The 21,450-nt window shown below is 37.7% G+C and overlaps 1 protein-coding gene across 1 annotated transcript in view; it reads left to right on the top strand.

The window, feature by feature from the left end:
* The window catches only part of GABRG3 (gamma-aminobutyric acid type A receptor subunit gamma3), a gene marked incomplete at both ends in the record, with an annotated part of 671,827 nt that overhangs the window by 589,535 nt on the left and 60,842 nt on the right, over positions 1-21,450 (top strand). Inside the window, one exon of the mRNA XM_081326819.1 lies at positions 15,960-16,097. Coding sequence (XP_081182945.1) covers positions 15,960-16,097 — 138 coding nt within the window. The remainder of the gene's footprint in view (positions 1-15,959; positions 16,098-21,450) is intronic.

The raw sequence follows: 21,450 nt of genomic DNA, 5'->3' as shown, positions 1-21,450 counted from the left end.
AAAGGAAAGCAGAAATGCTGTGTTAAACAATTAACTGCTGCTATTGTGAAATGTTGGAAGCCAGTTTGGTGTAATGGTTAAGACATCAGGGCAGAAATTGGGACACTGTGAGTTCAGGTCCCACCTTAGATACAAAGCCAGTTGACTGATCTTGGACCAGTCACTCTTTCTCTGTCTTAGGAAGAAGGCAAGAACAAACCACTGCTGAAAAACCTTGCCAAGGGAACTGCAGGGACTTGTCCAAGAGGTCTCTGAGAATTGAACACGTAAGATTTTTGTTTTCAAATGTGAAAGAAAACTATGTCGGCACCCAAGGTAGCCTGGTGTATTTTTAATTGTAGAATTAGATATTTCAGTTTAAAAAAGTTTGAACAATGATACAACTGATACAACTCCAAGAGCTGTAGAAAGGAACAACTTCAGAGATAGTGGGACATCATCCAAACATACAAAATAATCAATATAAAATAATCAGCAAATCATCTTGGACATTATCTATATATACAAAACAGATGTTCCTATCTTCCAAATCTTCCACTCTTTCAATCATTGCATCATGTAGCGACTGGAAATTGTGTGAAAAAAGAGTCTTCTTTATTTTCAGATCACAAACAGTTAAAGGATTTAATGGTAATAATCAGACAGAACTTTTGTTTATCTGATAGATTACTTATACTGAGCATCAACCCCATTCCATGCCAGGACTTGTCCACCACTGTAATTGCTGTCTTGTTAGCAATATGTGCACTGAAGAAAGACTTCTGAGTGTAAATATTAAGCAGGTGAAGATTTCTGGAAATTGTCTCATAATTTCATTGAGAATCAGAGTGGGTCACTGAATTGATGCGAACATCTGAAAGCTGCCCTGGTGCCTATACTTCTGCACCTGTTGCTTAGCCACATCAGAGCTTCAGTATAAGAAGCCCTGAAGGTACAGCTTTTGTGTGGTATATGCAAAAAAATCCCTGTTTGGAGACGACTTCCTCAAAGCAAAGCATGATGGACTCTTCTGATGTGAAAGCATAGATAGCCTCCATGGACACCTTATCTACTTCATAGTAGGTACTAAAAATTATTTTTATCAGTGAATTGCACCTGGCAGATCTAAGACAATATTACCAGCACACATAATTTAGCACAGTAAGTGTTAACCCTCCCATTGTTCTATACTACATTCTCTACATCTTCTGTAGTCTTTCTCATTATGTTTGCCTGAATATAGTGGAAAGTAGAGTTCAGAACAGTGGAAGACAACTAGATCCTATAGATCACAGGAGTTGTAAAACCAGATTTATTGATTTTTAGCAACAAAAGTTCTGGTGATGCTGTATTTAGACTCATTTAGTTAAATTGTTGAATGAATGAAGAAAGTGAAGAAGGGAGAGGAAGTGCCCTGCAAACAGCTCATATTCTATATTCTGGAAACTGTTCACTTGAAGGCAACTGAAAACCTCTGGTCTAGGATCATGCTCCAGGATCATTCAGCCTGGGCTCAACCTACTTAGAGTAGTCCTTGGTGCTCTCTGAGCTTGGTTGTTTTCTTGCAGACATTTCACTACCTAAACTAGGAAACATCATTAGTGCTAGTAAGGAGTGGGGTTTGCTCTCAGTTTATATTCTAGTGCAGGGCTTTTCAACCAGTGGTATGGGTACCACCTGTGGTACATTGGCACCTGGCAGGTGGTACACGACCATCCTAGAAAAGTGGTAGTGGGGGAGGAGAATGAGCTGAACCGGTGGCAGCACCACACAAGCCTGAGCGAGAGATGGCTGGAGCTACAGGGCTGTCAGGGCTCAGCGGAAGCTGCAGGATCAGTGCTTCTTTGCGGCTGTCAGGGCTTAGTGGAAGTGCCAGGATCAGCGCCAGGCTCCAGCTGGAGCTCAGTGCTGATGCTGGTGCTTCTTCTGAGCCCTGAAGAAGCACCAATCAGCTGGAAAGCAGCACTGATCCTGGCACTTCTGCTGAGCCTAGAAGAAGTGCCTATCAGCCGGAATGTTGCAGCATCTCCAGGGTCTTGTGATTTATATTCAGATGCTTGGCAAGTGATTTTTATGATGGTCACAGTGTCCCAGGGTCATGTGAAGTGACCAAAACCTGCTGCAACCACCCAGCAGAGGGGGGGGAAATAAAAACCAAATACCCCCCCACGCCACCCCTGCTGCCAATCCTCAACAGAAATGGTCACAACAATGAAAACCTCAGACAGGAGGAAGAGAGCCGCCGGGCAGGCATATGTCTTGCTCAGTTGTGGCTTGGGGAGCACTTTTTTCAGTGCCATTGTAACTTTAAACACTCACTAAGCGAACTGTTGTAAGTCAAGGACTACCTGTACTTCATCACTTTTTTCCTTTTTTTTTTTTTTGGTCATCAAGTTTTTGACACCTTGCTAGGCGACTGGTGGTACTTGGATATTGCATATCCTAAAAGTGGTACAATTAGTGAAAAGGTTGAAAAGCCCTGTTCTAGTGGCTTACTTTGTCAGCGTTGGTGAGTGTGGTCTTGGTGGTTCTTCAGTTGGGCTGTTTATTGTTAGTTTATTTGGCAGTTTTTGATTGGGGTATTGTTTACTTCTTGATTGTTGGTCTGATGTTAATCTTGGTGTTACTCTATCTTCATCTGGTTGCTGATTGCTGGTGGAGAGGTGTTTTGGTATCCCCTCTTTTTTTGGCTTGTTGATAGTCTCATATTGTTTATGTCTGTATGTCTATTGATGGCTAACTGTCAGTGTGGCGCATTTCCAAAACTTCTCTAGCATTTTTCAACCTGACTTGGTTTAAGATGGTCACAGTTTCCCAGCTGAAACTAGGGTTAAGTCTGTCCATATGTTATGAAGTTAAATGATTCCATTATGGCTTCTGCAAGTTGGTGTTCATGGATGCATTCTACCAGTTTTCTGTCTGTTTGTCCTACTTCATCCCATTTCAACCTACTTTATATCTTCTGCCTAAATGCTTCTAAGCTGAAAGAAAGTAAGGTTAGGGCCTCCTATGATACTAACTGTTCTAGATTGATTCAGAGGTAGCATGAGATGGAAGCAGCATCCCATTCATGTGCAAAGAACTTCCACTCAAGTTCCTAGGCAGCTGAAAGGAAAGGAAAGTACAGCATCAGGAAAAAAGGAAAAGAAAGTGATATAGCCAATTGAAGAAAGTTACACACATGCTTACCGGTTGCCAATTTGAGGAACTTCCTTGACCTCAAAAGAATTTTACTTCATAGATTTAGTTTCTGGCTGGGCCCTCTTTTATTCTAATTTCTCTCTCCTATCTATTCTTGTCTCTTTAGTATTCACAAACAATCCCTTTTCTGAAGTTGTATCTATCCCACTTTTCTTTTCCATTTTTCTTCTCTTTTAAAGAATTGCTGCATTTTTACTGTTAGACCTTGGTAGAATTATCTCCCCAAAGCTGAAAAGCAGAAGCTATTTGTCAGTCAGAATTTGATACATTTTAGAGAATTTTATTTTATTTTATTTTTTTATTTTAATTCCATTTATATCCCGCCCTTCTCCGAAGACTCAGGGCGGCTTACAAGCTTAGCAGTGAATGTGTTGCTATGTGAATATTAAATAAAGCATCAGTAGTATTATAAACCACATATTGCCTGATTTGATTTGACTGCAGTGGAATTTAATTGTTGCATGAGCTTCTGTTTTTAAATGTTTGATTTCTAGTATTAATTCCCAAACTATTGCAAGATTATGTTCCAATAGTTTATTTCTAATCACTGAGTGTATGTTGCAAACAAGAGGCTGAAAATTAAAGCACAATGGAAATACTGGAATTTAAAGAAATATATTTTAAATTTATTTTTCTTGGATTCAAATAGAGGGAAAATGTGATTGTAAAAATATTCAATATTTTAATCAGAATTACATATTTAATTGTTTCTAATCAGAATTACATATTTAATTGTTTCTGTTGGGACATTTGTTATTAAAACTATTGTCTTTGCTGCTAAGCTAATATGTATCTTGGTTTGATATATGGTATCTCATCTATAGATGGAAGAGAAAACAGCAGATTATACTTTCATAGAATTATATTTTAAGCCAAACTTCTGTTTTCCCATAACAGGTATAACTCTCCTCATAAATGCTCTGGCTGGTGAAAATAACAGAAAACGTTAACATAAAATGAATGAAATGTTCTGAGGTCAGTGAGCAGAATATACAATCTCAACATTTATTGTATTAAAAAATAAGCAAATTTTAAAAAGTAAACATATACATTTGCCCCAAAATTGTGCACCTATTTGTATCAGGTTAATCTGAGGGAAAATATTTTAATGTCCAAAAATAGTATGTTAGATTTGATACCTGTGAAGAATCTGAGATGTCTCTTTCAATAATAATATTTGTATAAATTTAAGTATATATAAAATCATCAGTGTACTTCTTTATTGTGTTAAATGTAATTCTTTCAAACTAATTTGCTCTATTTTTCCTTATAGTTTATATTATTTTATTGGACAAATGGATATAAATAAGCAAAAAAAAACCTAGTGTATCATATAGCTATAAAAATCTAGAGCAAAAAAAATAAATCTTGCCCTTTGATCTGGTGATAAAGCATTTGGTTCTGCTTTGGGTCAATGAATCTTAGTGGCTCTAATTATTCTGATTTTCTCATCCAATGTCTGTGAGATGCTCAGTCACCAGTGATGGATGCCAATGCCAAATGTCCAAAACTATTAGAAATATAAAGAAGCCATTAGTATGGTTTAAAAAGTTTATTACCAACATAGGCCAGTTTGATAAAATGAATAAACACATCTAAAGCATAAAAATGGGAAAGCTTTTCTATGGCAAAAGAAATGCTTCTGTGTGCCCCTTGAGAAAGAGCTTAGTCTCCAAATGGCATTCAGAGAAACATGGAATTTAGATACCTTTTCCTAGGTTTCCTCATGCTTATCTGCCAATAGGAACAACACTTTTTATGACCTGCTAGAACAGTTTACCAACATGCTTGGGACTCTATACGTTTGAGTACCAAATAACTCTAATCACTTTGGATTAAACTAAGATTAATGTTCTGTGTGCATCTACAGTTCTACATCCTTGCAAACTACATCCACAAACTCCCGCATTTTCTAGACTTTCTCTGTGTGTGTGTGTGTGTGTTTGTGTATGTGTGTGTTCCTATAATATATGGGTACATACCTACAGTATTGGTCTAGACCAGTGATGGCAAACCTTTTAGAGACCGAGTGCCCAAACCGCAACCTAAAACCCACTTGTGTATTGTCGTGTGCTGGGTGGGTGTGCCCCTTTGAGTGGGTGTGGCCCATTGGGTAGGTGTGGCTGTGGTGGTAACAGCAGACTGGGTGGGACTAAAAAGTTCAATCAATCAATTCCAACTTTGCGAGATCTTTTTTTTTCCTGTGAGAAGCTGAAATTGATTGATTGATCTTTTTTTTTTTGCACACAGCGGTGGAGGCCTAAAGCGAAAAGGTTTTATAAAACCCAGCTGAAGGCCTAGGACTGGGGTGATGGCATGCATGCCCACAGAGAGGGCTCTGTGTGCTACCTGTGGCACGCGTGCCATAGGTTCACCACCATGGGTCTAGACCAAGATTTTTTGGGGACATCCTGAATTCTGGCATTGGATTCTAAGATATCAGCAACCTCCCTGTTGTTAGGGGAAAAGTTTAACAGATTTTTTCTTTTTAATCTTGCAAATTTTGGGTGTGGAAGCATGAAATAGGCAAAAGCAAGAGAAAAAGAAAGATACATGTGCTAATTGCATAAGTATATGGAGAATGAAGAGACAAAATGATTATGCTAATCAAAGTGCTTTTCTGCAGTCTTGTATTTGATATCAGCATCGGGTGATAATAAACTTTGAATATTGGGATATTCAAATACTGTAATTATAGATTATTCTGTGTCTCAAAATTTTGTATCTATAGTTTTTGTTCAGCATCAAAAGAAGAAGAAAATTTCAAAAATTAGGTCACTATATACAGTTAAATTTCTCTTCCCTCTATGCTTCCCTTGGGTTACACCAAGCTATTTCTATAGAAAAGGGATCTGAAGTCTCCAGTCCTTCTTAGAAATACACATTATGCTAAAGGCTGAAGGTCTATGGAGATTCTCAGTCATCCAGGTCATGGTTGTCTGGAAGATGTTTTTTCAGAGGCAACAGGGCTTTCTTGTTTTTCTTTGAAGATGTTTCCTTTGGGATAACCATGACGTGGATGACTGAGAATCTCCATAGACATTTAAATATGCACTTTGGGATGAACACCCTTTGAATGGAGCAGGACTATGAATGGATGTCCACAAAACATTGTAGACTTTAGGAACAAGGCAGAAAACATCCTGCAGCCAGAAGGCTCCACACACATTTGCACTACTCAGATGACCCTGATGTCACAGAAAACCTACAAATGGCCCCCAAAACTCTCTAAAAGAATGCAAATTACTAGCTGTCTGCAAGGAATATAAATCCTTCCATTCCCCACCATTCAGTCAGAGCTGAAGAAGCTTCTTGGATGAGAAGCAAAACTTCTTCAAAGAAAAATAAGGAAGTCCAGTTGCCTCCTGAAAAAGCAACTTTGGGACTAAAGGCTGAAGCTTTATTTTGCAGCCTGGCTATTCTATATATCAGAGTATTAACCCTTATTGGTATACAGTTTTAATTATATTTGGTTTTTATGGTTTCACTATTTGGGCTTATATTGTTCTATTGTAGATGTTTTTATTTCTGTAAACCACTCAGGGTCACAAAATCATGCCAGTTTATAAATCAGATCAAATAATAAATCTGATATATGATGGGCACAGAGTCCTGAATGTCTATGCAATCATTTTCCTGTGATACAAACTAGCTACCTCTCATGATTTTCCAATACTATTTAATACCCTCCTCACTTTTTTTCTTTTGCTGAAAAAGATCAGTGTTTGCTTGAGAGGTTCTCAAGGTAGCAACATTTTTAAGCAACAGATGGGCAATCGATTCTGGCTATGTAAAATTGAGCCTCCTGAATAAATTTTATTTATGTATTTATTTATAATTCAGTTAATACCTACCTCATTATACTGACTCTAGGCATCTAACAATATTTAAACTCAAAATACAAACAATATCTACAATAACAGCAAAGGTAAAATTAATGTACCATAAATTAACAACTTCACAATCTCCAACTAATAATCTGAACTCTGTGTCTAGGAACACATCCACCCCTTCAAAACTTTGTGACGTATCAGCTGGCAGCATCAGGGTCTTGTAATCAAGAATAGACTGGTATACCAAAAAGCAGCTGCTGTGAAAGTATGATTAGTCTTAAATGACAGAACCCTCAGTGAACTGAACTGCTGAACTGAACGGGACAGGTAGAAATGATTGGAGAGAGATGATTTCACCATTGCATGAGGGGCTTTATAGGTAATATTCTGCAGCTTCACTACATCCAAAAGCTCTCTGGCAGCCAATGTCTGTCAATATCTGCCACCTTACACTTGCTTGTGCCTCGCTACCATGCAGTGACGGCCTGGCATGAATGCTGGGGAGGGTGATTGGGAGGGGGAATATTTGGGGGAGAATGAAAGCAATTGTTATATCTCCCTGAAATGCTACATACCAAGCTTGCTTGAAGTGACTGTTATGAAAACATTTTGCTTGGACCTGGTTGGTCATGGACAGGGGGTGTCAGTGATGGGAGGCACTTAAAGGAGGGAAAAGTTGAACTTAGGGATTTTGGTAAACGATTCTCACTTCTGGCTATGCATTATTGCAGTACATTTGACTTCTAACAAAACTATGCCTTTCTCAGCAAATGGAGCCAAGAATCATTCCTATTTAGAGGTTTAAGTGGTGGCAAGTCTGACAATATTTTACTGTGCATATACTGGTTCTGTTTGGGAAAGTATAATCCCATCCAGAATAAGCAATGGAAAAATCTCCAGATTCAGGGGTTTTTTTTAACCCTTCAGTCTTGTTAAGATTGATCTGAAGCCTATACTTCCCCATCCAGGCCTCCACAGCCTCTAGACTCTGCAACAAAATTTTCACAGCATCTCTTGGTTATAGATGATCTGCTTCATCCAGAATTCTTTGAAGTTCAAAACAACCACATTTTCAACCATCTTCCTTAAAAACAAAAGGATGAAGACAGAATAAAAAATGGTCAGGTTCCACAATGGTTTCTTGAAAGGGATGAACCATCACCTCTGTAAGAGTCAATAGGACCAATGCCTCTTTCAAAGATGTATTCACCAACTGCAAGATCCAACTTTGTATAGGATATGGGTCTAACAGGCAAGTGGTCAAGCTTACATTTTCATAAAGCTCAATTGAACCAAACTCATGCCAGACTGAATCTCATTCACTTCTGTAGGATCTGTGTAAAGGCCAGAGTCCAGCTAGGAGAAAATCCAGGTGATTTTGTCTGACACATCCCTGGCATATTTTTCATGGTGATGCCATAAGTGAACCATCAGGTCTATCATTTCCAAGAGGGTTAAGGATACCTTAATAGTTCTGTCCAGTGCTTTTTTTGTAAAAGAAAAAGGTGCCGGAACTCACACATGTCATATAACCCGCCTTGCCTACCCTACAAGGTTCCATTCAAAAAAGGTGCCGGAACTCCATTCTGAGCATTCTATGAGAAAAAAAGCCCTGGTTCTGTCAGATTTTTATTTATTTTTATTAATTTTATTTTATTTTATTTTATTATTCATTTATTAATTACCATAGGGCAACTCTGGGCAGTTTACATGTACATGTACAGTTAAAAACATAAAAAGAAATTAAAACCAAGGACACATGGGGAGGGCAGGGGCAGAGTGGGGGGTTATTGGTTAATCAAACACCTCCATTGTGCTATTTCCCCACTGGGCCCCCAAGCCAACTGGCACAGCCACGTCTTTAGGCCCTTATGAAAAGATAGGAGGGTCGGGGTCAACTTCACATCAGGGGGCAAGGTGTTCCCAAGGGCAGGAGCAACAGCAGAGAAGAGCCTCCTCTGGATCCCATCATAATTGGGCTGACAGGACCTGTAGCATAGCTCCTCTGCCAGCACAAGTGGTACAGGCCAATTCCAGTGGGGTGAGACAGTCCCTCAGGTAACTTGGACCCATGCATGAAGGGCTTTAAGGGTGATCACCAACACCTTGGATTGCACTTGGAAGCAGACTGGAAACCAATGCAGTTTGCAGAGCAGTGGTTTTACAGGGGCCATTCTTGGGGGGGGCAAAGCTATCCACACTGCTGCACTCTGTACCTGCCCTAGCTTCCAAATGCTCTTCAAGGGTAGCTTCTAGTAGAGCTCATTACAATAGTCCAGCCATGAGATGACTAGGGACTGAATGACAGTATAGGGAATCCTGATCCAGGCAAGGCTGCAACTGGCACACAGCACAAAGTTGTGCAAAGGCTCTCCTAGCTGTGGCTCTCCCACCTGTCCCTTGAATAGGAGTCATGAGTCCAGGAGAACCCCCAAGTTGTGGATCAGGTCTTTCTGGGACAGTGCCACCCCATCCAGAGTCAAAGATGACAAAATCCCAGATCCCGGAGCTCCACATAGCCAAAGCCATTTGGTCTTATCATGATTCATGTTGTCCCCCATCACTGTCCATAATGTCAGATGGTAAGCCTTAATTGCGGCTCTAGCTTGTGCTTCATAAAATTCATTGCTTGTTGTCTTCCAGCAGTGCTCTAGACATCTCTTCTTGCATTTCATCCCATTAACTCCTCTGTAAACTAGAAAGAGACCCAGAATCCAAGAAAAGGAAATGGCTTCATAGACACGATCTCATCAAAAGCCCCAGTGGCCCTATCATTTCAGGTCATGATAAGCCTTTAATAGGAATGTGCATCAGAACTTCAAGAACATCACCGTGCTCCCTCTGGAACCAACAGGCATCTGGGTGGAATGATCAAATGGGTCCAGTTTCCCTGCAGGGAAGAGAGCAGTTCTAGGGAACTCCAGGGCAACTTGAAAGTGATCTGACCATGGCAGGACAATTATATATGCTGGTAAGTCTATGCTAATGATACACCTGGTTGAAAGCTGCCTAAGTCTTGTCTATAAATTAATTTGTTACAGCATCTACAAAAGGGAAAGATCAGGAATGAGAAAGGAACAGAGACAGTAACAATCACTACCTCTATTTCTACAATTTCTACTTCAGTAAAATGTTTTATTTAAATAGGGAAAAAGGAACTGTGCACGGATGGCCCAGAAACTGAATGCAGTGCAAAATGTCTCAGACATTACAAGCTCCTTGCAATCCGTTGCCATGAAGAATAATTTTCTGAACAGCATTCATAGTTGAATTAGTCCTGATGGACATAACAAATATAAAGGGTAACATGCCAGCAGAATAATGGAAGGATTTTGTGCTACTAGCATTTTGACTGACCACCTACCTAATTTGGCTGAAGAATAGTTGAGATTCCTATCATTTTCCAGCAGGAAATCAGAAATGATTGTGAATGAAAATATACAGTCTACAGGCAATGTACAAGCCCAGCATGTTTTTACTTGTTAGCAGGAGCTCATCAACACATCCTTCAATTATGATTCAGGAAGAAATATTGGGTAGCTGTAAGCTGTTTACACAGCCCTTTCACACTTTAAAGCATGTGAACAATATTTAACAGAATGTTTCATTTTTAACTTGGTGGAAACAACCTTATTCCTATTAAACCTGGCAATGTTACAGATGTGATAATTGTTTACAGTCTGAGGTGGTGCTGGATTGTGGGCACAACAAAGTTAATTATGCCATCAGCTCAAACAATGCCCAATTAATGATTTTTGGCTATGGAAGGATGCTGGCTTTCATAATGTATGAGAATAGTTAGTTGCAATGAAACAAGAGAGAAGAGAGAATGCCAAGACTTCAGAACTACTTCCTCTCTCTCTCTTTTTGATTATATCAGTGTGATAGGAACCAACGTGTGTGACAAAATAGTTATTTGATCTGTCATATAAATCTAGGACACATACCTAGGTCATTTTTGGTCAAATAAAATTGTTGTCTACACAGGTGACCCAGTATAGGAACAGTGATTATTCCCACATTTTTGTTCTTCAGTTGTTCCACCCCACTTAAAAGATGAACTGTGGCTGTGGAAGAAAAGTATGCATGAAAACCCAGGAATATTGAGGTAAAGGTAAAGGTAAAGGTTCCCCCGCACATGCGTGCTAGTCGTTTCCAACTCTAGGGGCCGGTGCTCATCTCCGTTTCAAAGCTGAAGAGCCCGCGCTTGTCCGAGGACGCCTCCATGGTCATGTGGCCAGCATGACTAGACGCCGAAGGGGCACGGAACGCTGTTACCTTCCCACCATAGTGGTCCCTATTTTTCTACTTGCATTTTTGTGTGCTTTCGAACTGCTAGGTTGGCAGAAGCTGGGACGAGTAACAGGCGCTCACTCTGTTACGTGGCACCTGGGATTCGACCCGCCAAACTGCCGATCTTCTGATCGACAAGCTCAGCGTCCTAACCCACTGAGCCACCACGTCCCTAGGAATATTGAAGTAAACTGTAATTAATCATTTTGTTCCAGGAACAGGGAAGATATTTAATTTTTATGTTTATTTATCCAGTTCACACTTCACAAGCCTACATGAGCACCAAAGTGATACTTTTTAGAATTTTGTGACAATCTGTGAGTCACAAATGTGTACAAAAATATGCACCTTAAGACAAACAATGCATAATATTATATTGATGAAAAGTTGCAAAAACTACACATTCTAAAAGTGCATATAACACAAAGCAGAAAAAATGTTCTATATAAATATATGCAAATTATATGTAAATCTCGCCTTTACCTCAATTTATGAAGTAATGCATAACAATTGGGAAAGTGAAATACTGAACAGGATGAACATCAACAGATTTAACCACCATTTAATTATTCTTTATGAGTGATTAATTCTGTCCCTACACCTCTCCATTATTGTCAATAGAGGAACAAACATAACATTTAGATAACTAAATTTGTAGTAAAAAAACAATTTATAAATGCAAAATAGAAATAAAGGCTTGGCTTAGCTTGATAGAATAATAGAAAGTTTTGTTTGCTGCAAGATGACATCACAATATATAATGAGGCAAAGGGCTAAGATAAAAGATGTACAAAAAAGGTTAAAGCGAATCAGGTACATTTCACCTAAAAAGAGATTAGAAGAGGAAATAATTCTAATCATTTTAAAATATTAGGAGATGATAGAACAGATTAGTTCTATGTTGCTTTAGAGAGCAAAATTCAAAATAATGACTTCAAACTAAAAGAAAGAACATGAAAATAAACATTGGGAGAACTACTACATGGAAAATTAGTTTTGACAGTCAGACAAAGTCAGAAGAGCCTCAGAAGGCATTGCATCACAATTTATTATAAACACTATAACAGTCTGCTATTCTGCGGTGGTAACAAGTTGTACTGGATGAAGTCTAACTGGATGAAGTGACAATTACATCATATTATGTTAAGAATTCAGATGATGATAGTTTTAGTGCTTTTGATCCAAAAACCCATGTGAATACAGTCTCATGACTTGTTATACATCTTATGGAAGTGTTGGTCTTGTGATTTGGTGCATGTTGTCTATGCTGTTTAAAAGATGGCAATCTCCCATTTTGCATCATCACAGTCTTATAGCAAAAGCAATAGCACTTAGACTTATATACTGTTTGGTAGTGTTTTACAGTTAAATGGTTTACAGAGTCAGCATATTGCCCCCAACAACTGGATCCTCATTTTACCAACCTCAGAAGGATGGAAGCCTGAGTCAACCTTGAGTTGGTCATAATAGAACTCTTGGCAGTGGGCAGAATTAGTCTGTAATATTGCATTCCTCAAATAAACCACAAATAGATATTTTGGCTCATAACTTTTGTATTTCCATTTAATTACTCTTCCAAATCCCTGATGATTCAATACAGTCTTACAGATTATCTTTTATAATATATATATAAATCAACACATTGAAAATGGAGTGAATTTTAATCCTAAATCACTCATAAATGCTATAACAGATATCTTAAAGCCAACTTCTTAGCCCTAAATATGTAAATAAAATCTTTCTGGCAATACAGTAAATTGTCTTCTTGGCCTTTTTACCAGTCAACATCATGAACTATAAATAGTTTTGATTCATAATTGAAAAGTATCTACAGTATAACTGTGACTCTTTAACATTGATTGAAAAGACACTTATGAATAATTTTAAGAAATAACAGATTAATGTCTTGTGGGCATCTCTCATAGAGCAACTTGAGAAATGGATTAATTAAATATACCAAGAGTTTATAAAATAGTATGTGAATTAGGTATATACTGTAAGAAGATAAAGATACTTAAAGCAAAGAGTATAAACTTGGAAATTCCAGATGTGTTTCTACAGCCCAGGTATTATTATTTAGATGTAATAGCCTGATATAATTGAGGAAGGGAATACTTACATTTAAATTCAAAGAAAAAAATTCTTATTTCATATAATGCATATATAGAGGGAGAACTATTTGATGATTCAAAAGCATTGACATGGAAGGTTAGTTGGCAAAGGAAGAAAGCCAGAGTAAGGCTGAAGAAAATATGGGTTTTGATTTATTAGAGGGGATTTCATATTACTAACTAGAGGGTTGAATGTGGTGAAAAATAGATATTTATTTAGAAAATAAAGTAACATTATAATTGAATAGGTAAGATGTATAACAAGACTAATAGACTTTGGTATGAAAAGGGGAAAAGGGAGAAGTTGAGATAAGGGAAATTTTGGTCACCTAATATAAAATATTTGGAAATCACTTGAAAATAAGAATTCTGTTTGCCAAATATGAGATAATAGATATTACCAGAAAAAGAGAGGGAGTATTTGAGCTTTTAAAAATTAGACCTAAACAAAAAAAAATACGTATATTACTGATTTATTGGTTAACCCAGACAATACATATAATGGTTTTGATCTATTAGAGTAGGGGTGTCAAACTGCCAGCCCGTGGGCTGGACACATCACAAAGAAACCACACACACCCCATTGCCGGCAATGGGGAAAAAGCTCGGATACTTCACGCAACATCACATGACATCGCAAGTTTGACATATCTGTATTAGAGGGTATACTGTATTATTAATTAGATGGTTTAATATGGTGGAAAAATGATAACTTTTAGAAAACAGAATAAGACTATATTCAAATAGATAAGATGTGCATTTAGAATATTAGATTTTGTTATGAAAAGGGGGAAAGGAAGAAGTTGAGATAAGGAAAACTTTAGTTACCTAAAGCTTGGAAATTATAAATACCAAATGTTAATTTGAATATTGATGGGAAATTAAAGCTTGGGAAGAAAGCAATAACATGACATTGATTGTATATAAGGATTGAATGCAAACACAATTAAGATATGTATAAACTAAAAATTATTCATAAATGTAACAAAGATGTTTTTACTTAGCTGATAACAATAAGAACTGTATTAGCCTAATATGAGATAGTAAATATTAAGGGGAAAATAGAACTATTGATTAAGCCAGTCACCATGTTGCTTTTTAAATACTTAATTGTAAAATTAGAAAACTAATAAAATATTATAAAATAAATAAATAAATAAATTCATAGAAACGTTTGTAATATTTGATTGGGCTTCACAACAATCCTACAAAAATCTGTCTCAATCAGACTAGGGTTCTTATAGCCCATTACTCCTAGGTAGGATTCATTTTCAACTCTGTAATTCAGGATATTTTTAGCTGGGAGCCAATGTCTGTATCTATGGGAATCATTCATGGCTTAATGCAAATTATCTACTTATGAAGATAGATAGATATATATAATGAAAAGCTGAAGTACATTCATCTATACATTTTCTATTTGTTGCCTTGCTTCTTTGACTGGAAATTATCAACTTTGATGTTGAACAGGATAGAACTGACCCAAACCGACTCTGTCACAATCTAGGGGTGTTTTGACTCATGACTCCTGCCCCAGGTAGCAGTTGTGGCTAGGAATGCCTTCGTGCAAATTTGAGCTATGCACCTATTGCACCCATTCTTGGATCAGGAGACTACTCTTTGCCATTCATGTCTTGGTCATCTCTTGGATGGATTCCTGTAATGCGTTGCACAGGAACTGTCTTTGAAAAACATCTGGAAACTAAAGCTGGTACAAAAAGTAGTGCAGGAGTAATGTGCATACCAAAATTAGTACATGTTAAACCTCTGTTCTATGAACTTAATTGGTTGTCAGTTTGCTCAATTTAAAGTGCTAATTGTGACATATAAAGATCTACAAGACATGAAACTGGATTATTTGAGGGACCATCTCTCTCCAGTTATAGTTATCCATCCCATCAGACCTGGAAAATGGGTTATGCTATGGGTCCCATCCACCAAGAGTTTCATCTGACAGGAACCAGGACCTGCCATGGCACCCATCTTCTGGAACATCCGCTTCCCTGAGGTTATATTGGCCCCAATCTGCTGGTCTTTAGGAAATTCCTGAAGATATGGCTGTGCCATCAGGCCTGGGGATCCCTTAGAGGTGGGGGTACTGCAAGGTGCCTGTACTGTTTGTGAATTGTTAGTTGGCAGTCTCCTGCATTTTTTTATGCCTTTGGTTAATCAGTTTTCATTGCTTAACTTTATTTGTATGAATGCGATATTTTGCTGTAAGCTACCTACAATCACATATATGGGGGGAGGAGGAGGAGGAGGAGGAAGAGGAGGAGGAAGAAAGAAGAAGGAGGAGGAGGATGAGGAAGAGGAAGGAGAAGGAGAAGTCCTTTACCTCTATTAGGCCTACTTAGGACAGCAGCAGCAACTGTCATTTGTGTAGTGCTTTCCAGTGTTCAGCATGCTTCATATCCTCTTATCCTTTAGTGGTAACCTGGCATCCTTACATACAGTACATCATCTATTTTTTCAGTTAAAAAGTATACAGTGTTCACATTATAAAATATTTACCAGATTTTTGATGCTGACTTTTAATTTACAGATGGCTATCCACAAGAGGAAATGGTTTACAGATGGAGAAAAAACTCAGTAGAAGCTGCAGATCAGAAATCTTGGAGACTGTATCAGTTTGACTTCATGGGACTCAGAAATACTTCTGATATTGTGCAAACATCAGCAGGTAATAAATAAGAATTTCCTGTTTTGGAGCTTGAAAGATTCACTGCAAACATTTTTCTGTCTAGTATATATTGTGGTCACAATAAAAAATATACACACCTGCATGAATGATAGGAGGCAAGAGAAGAAAGCCAACCCCCTAATTCTTGTGATAATTTTGAATCAGTTTGAAGACCAATTCATAAAAATTACAGAGCTATAGCTTCTCATGGGACATATTGCTGAAAATGGGTTACAAAAAGGTGGTGGATAATTTAAAACAATGTAGGTCAAATATAGATATGCAACTAATTTTTTCAGTTCTTCTTACATATGTGTTTTTGAGTAGTGTTCTCATCATTTTAGACCAGCAAGTTATCTAAATCAGATAACTATTCCCAAAACTAAAAAAGAATTAACCTTAGCATGCTTTAGTGCTCTGTGAAGAGTGTAGTTGAAGGAAAATCTATCGATCTATCAATTCATTGATCTGTCATCTATCATCTGTCCTCTGTCTATCATCATTAGCTATATCTCTATATCTATCATCTGTCTATCTATCTATCTATCTATCTATCTATCTATCTATCTATCTATCTATCTATCATCTATCTACCAATCTTAAATAAAATCCCCTATTTTTTCAGACTCATCTTGTGATGAAGAGATGGTGGAACACTTACAGCAATACATATATTACTTTACTGATTATTCTATAAAGATGCACAGTTCATTTTATTACCCCTTTATTAACTGAATTTCCAGATCACCCAATGAATTCTTTATTACAACCATAGACAAGCATATCAATTTATTTTCTGTACAATTGTTGTTAACTGACCAATATCATTCATTCTTTGAATGTGGTCAAATTTTGTATTATTGTCTAAAATTTATTTCCATTGACAAGTACATGACACGTATTGACAAGTACATGACTGTTTATTATTATTTTTACCAAAAAAAAATCTATAATATTTTGGTTTAGTTTATTCATTATGTCTTAACTTTTATGTTTTCTCTAAATGTAGTATTGATCATTTATTCTAATAAAGGGCTAATAAAGGACTGACTAAAAAATCAAGTTTAGATAATCCTTGCCTTCTACAATGAACAGGTGATGACCAATTCAATGTAATACAAAAATCATTATATATTACTGTTGCAAATGCATAATAAGTGGTAGTTGTATATCCTAATATTCTTGGTTTCATAAACATAAAGTTACCATTCAGAGGGTGCACTTTTTCATGACAATAAAGTGCCCAAATGAATCCACTGCTTGACATGCCAATTCCAGAAAACTTCTCTCCTATACATGCATATCTATATGGAGAAAATGAGGGAAGACCCTTGAAAGATCCCAAGCAGAAACTTCCAAAGACCCAGTGCCTCACTGCTTCAAGCACTGTTGTTAGTTGCGAAGTCGTGTCCGACCCATCGCGACCCTATGGACAATGTTCCTCCAGGCTTTCCTGTCCTCTACCATCTTCTGGAGTCCATTTAAGCTCACGCCTACTGCTTCAGTGACTCCATCCAGCCACCTCATTCTCTGTCGTCCCCTTCTTCTATTGCCCTCAATCTTTCCCAGCATTAGGCTCTTCTCCAGTGAGTCCTTCCTCCTCATTAGGTGGCCAAAGTATTTGAGTTTTAGCTTCAGGATCTGCCCTTCTAAAGAGCAGTCAGGGTTGATCTCCTCTAGGACTGACCGGTTTGATCGCCTTGCAGTCCAAGGGACTCGCAGGAGTCTTCTCCAGCACCAGAGTTCAAAGGCCTCAATTCTTTTGCGCTCAGCCTTTCTTATGGTCCAACTTTCACTGCCATACATTGCAACTGGGAAGACCATAGCCTTGACTATACGCACTTTTGTTGACAGGGTGATGTCTCTGCTTTTTAGTGTGCTGTCTAGATTTGCCATGGCTTTCCTCCCGAGGAGCAAGCGTCTTTTAATTTCTTGACTACAGTCCCCATCTGCAGTGATCTTGGAGCCCAGGAAAATAAAATCTGTCACTACCTCCATTTCTTCCCCATCTATTTGCCAGGAATTGAGAGGGCCGGATGCCATGATCTTGGTTTTCTTAATGTTTAGTTTCAACCCAACTTTTGCACTCTCCTTCTTCACTCGCAACAAGAGACTCTTCAGTTCCTCTTCACTTTCTGCCATTAGAGTGGTATCATCTGCATATCTTAGGTTGTTGATATTTCTTCCAGCAATCTTAATTCCAACTTTTGATTCATCTAGCCCTGCCTTTCTCATGATGTGCTCTGCATCTTCAAGCACTAGGTTCAGAAAAATGCTTGATTTCTTCACAGGCATTTTGCCTGCTCTAGTGTGAACCAGTGAATAGAGAGATCTCTTTTCTTTCCTTCATAATAATACATTTACAATATAGGTGTCACCTAAATAAATAAAAAGTAGAGGTATTTCTCCAAATTATAATGATTCATTAGCAGTGACTCCTAACTCAGTGATTTATAAATTAATGGACAATTGACAAACAACTCACCTTGGTAACTAAGTGAATGTTCATTTGCAGGAGCAGTATGTTTTTGGCAATCAGATCTGGGTGTAACCAGCTTCAGGTGAAGTGTTCCATCATCTAGTGGTACATAGCTTTGGGGTATTGGTGCTCTCTGAGCTTGGTGGTCTTCTTGCAGAGGTTTCATTATCAAACTAGATAACACCAAGGACAGTTCAACTGAGCTACAAATATTATTTTCTATCAGTATACAATATAGCTTGCTGGTGTTGTAGCAACATCTTGGATTAGATAGACATTGGTCTGACCTATTAAGATGATTCGGTGCTGCTCTTATGGCAGCCCTGACCATCTATTAAATAAAATGAGTTAGGATTTTAATATATGTTCTATTGCTATTTGAGAACATATCTGCATTAAAGCAACTTACTGTGTTATTTCTGAATGTTGCAATGAATAGCCCAGTTTATTGGTAATCTGCAGTCTTTGACAGATGTATTCTCAGGTCAGATATGGATTTCAATCTTATAAAAATCTGCCACTGTCACAAAGAAATCAAACAAGTTGATTGGATTTTTTTATTTCCGTCCATATGTCTTTTCACTTGTCTTCCATTCTTCAAACTTAATTGCTTAATAAATGCCCCAATAAATATTAATTGCAGGTATTTTTCACATTTTGTCATTTATTCTTGATGTCATTTTTCATTCATATGAATGAAATAGTTGATTATTGTTGTGTACTGTACTGTACACAACAATATTATTATTTATTAGCTGAACTAGTTAAATAAGACATTTCCCTTATTGTTTAATCTTTTCTACAGGGTTTGGTAGGATGTGTTTTTTCCCCCCTCCAAAACATTTTAAAGACTTGGAAAATTGCCAAGGTAATGAATGTTTCCCCCCCCCATTGCCCTTAACAACAGACTTTAATTTAAACTTAATGGAACTCATTTTAGTTCTAGCACAAACTATTGTCCAGCGTGATAGTAAATGCAGAAGTATGCATGGGGAACTATGGATTATTAACCACTCTAGAAATTAAGATTTGTCTAATTTTGCTCAGGGAAGGGGTTCCATTCTTACTAATGGTTAAACTTGGTGAAGAGATAGTGGTATCCTGATATCAACATAATATCTGTATATCGTAAATAAAATCAGGTTGGGAAAGTAAAAGAGAAAAAGAAAAATGCCACACTTTTCAGATTGCTCTGCAGGAATTCTTGTGTAACTCATAGCTACAAACCTTGTAATACAGGGACAGGCTATAATGCTCCATCCATATCTCTCTGTTTTGAGAACTTAAGGAAAGATGGGCTACATAAACCATCCTGAAAGCCGTTAAGACAAGATAATTCTACATATTGACTACTCCAAACAGATGTACTCCTGTTCCATAAGCTATTTTTTCTTGTCGGATTGCTACATAGAGTTACAAATCTCCTTTATCTTCTACATCCATTTGAAATACTCTAAGGTGCAGGGATGATCTTAGAAACTTTTGGAGTCCTAAACAAGAAGGTCATTAAGAACCCATATGGAAGACAGATTTTATAAAGCTTTTCCTCCTTTTGAGCACATGATATTAAGAAAGTTAACTAAGGCATCTCAGTGATTGTGTTTTTGATACTGCTGTTCCTTTTCCTGGGGAGATATGGATTTTTTGAAGGGGAAAAGTGTTGAGGGCTTACTTACTAAAAAGAGTCTATATCTAAGGTTATTGAGCCCTGGTGGTACTGTGGTTATAATGCAGATTGCTGCAAATTCTGCCCACAGGCTAGAGCTCGATCCTGACAGAGCTCAAGATTGACTCAGTCTTCGATCATTCCAAGGTCAGTAAAATGAGTACCCATGTGCATATGTTTGTGTACATGTGTATAAATCTCTCTTTGTAATGACCTTCTTCAAAAAAGGAAAAATAATGGATCCAGGAAACTACAGACCTATCAGCCTGATCTCAATACCTGGGAAGATTATGGAAAAGATAATCAAGCAATAAATCAGCAAACACCTAGAGGCAAACAAAGTCATAACCAAAAGCCAACATGGGTTTGTCAAAAACAGATCATGCCAGACAAATCCTATTGCATTTTGTTCAGGTGACAAAATTAGTGGACCAGAGGAATGCTGTTGATATAATTTACTTGGACTTCAGTAAGGCATTTGATAAAGTAGACCACAACCTACTACTTGATAAGATAGGAAAATGTGGGTTAGACAGCATCACCACCAGATGGATTCGTAGCTGGCTGACCGGCTGTACTCAGCGTGTGGTCCTCAATGGAACCACATCTACATGCAGGGAAGTGTGTTGTGGGATGCCCCAGGGCTCTTTTTCTGGGTCCAGTGCTCTTCAACATCTTCATCAATGATTTGGATGAGGGGATAGATGAGGAATTCATCAAATTTGCAGATGACACCAATCTGGCAGAAATAGTCAACACTCCAGAAGATAGGCTTAAGCTACAGAAGGATCTTGACAGACTTGAACATTGGGCACTATCTAACAAAATGAAATTGAATGGTGAAAAAAGTAAGGTTCTACATTTAGACAAGAAAAACCAAATGCACAGGTACAGTTTAGGTGGTATCTTGCTCAATAGTAGTAATTTTGAGAGGGATCTCGGAGTCCTAGTGGACAATCACTTAAATATGAGCCAGCAGTGTGCTGCAGCTGCCAAAAAAGCCAACATAGTGCTAGGCTGCATTAACAGAGGAATAGAATCAAGATCACATGAAGTGTTAATACCACTTTACAATGCCTTGGTAAGGCCACACTTGGAATACTGCATACAGTTTTGATCACCATGATGTAAAAAAGATGTTGAGACTCTAGAAAGAGTACAGAGAAGAGCAACAAAGATGATTAGGGGACTGGGGGCTAAAACATAAA

Source organism: Vipera berus, assembly GCF_964194415.1.
Source record: "Vipera berus genome assembly, chromosome: 4".
NCBI lineage: Eukaryota > Metazoa > Chordata > Lepidosauria > Squamata > Viperidae > Vipera > Vipera berus.
Note: the sequence above shows the minus strand (reverse complement) of the source record. Positions and strands in the feature narration are given on the sequence as shown.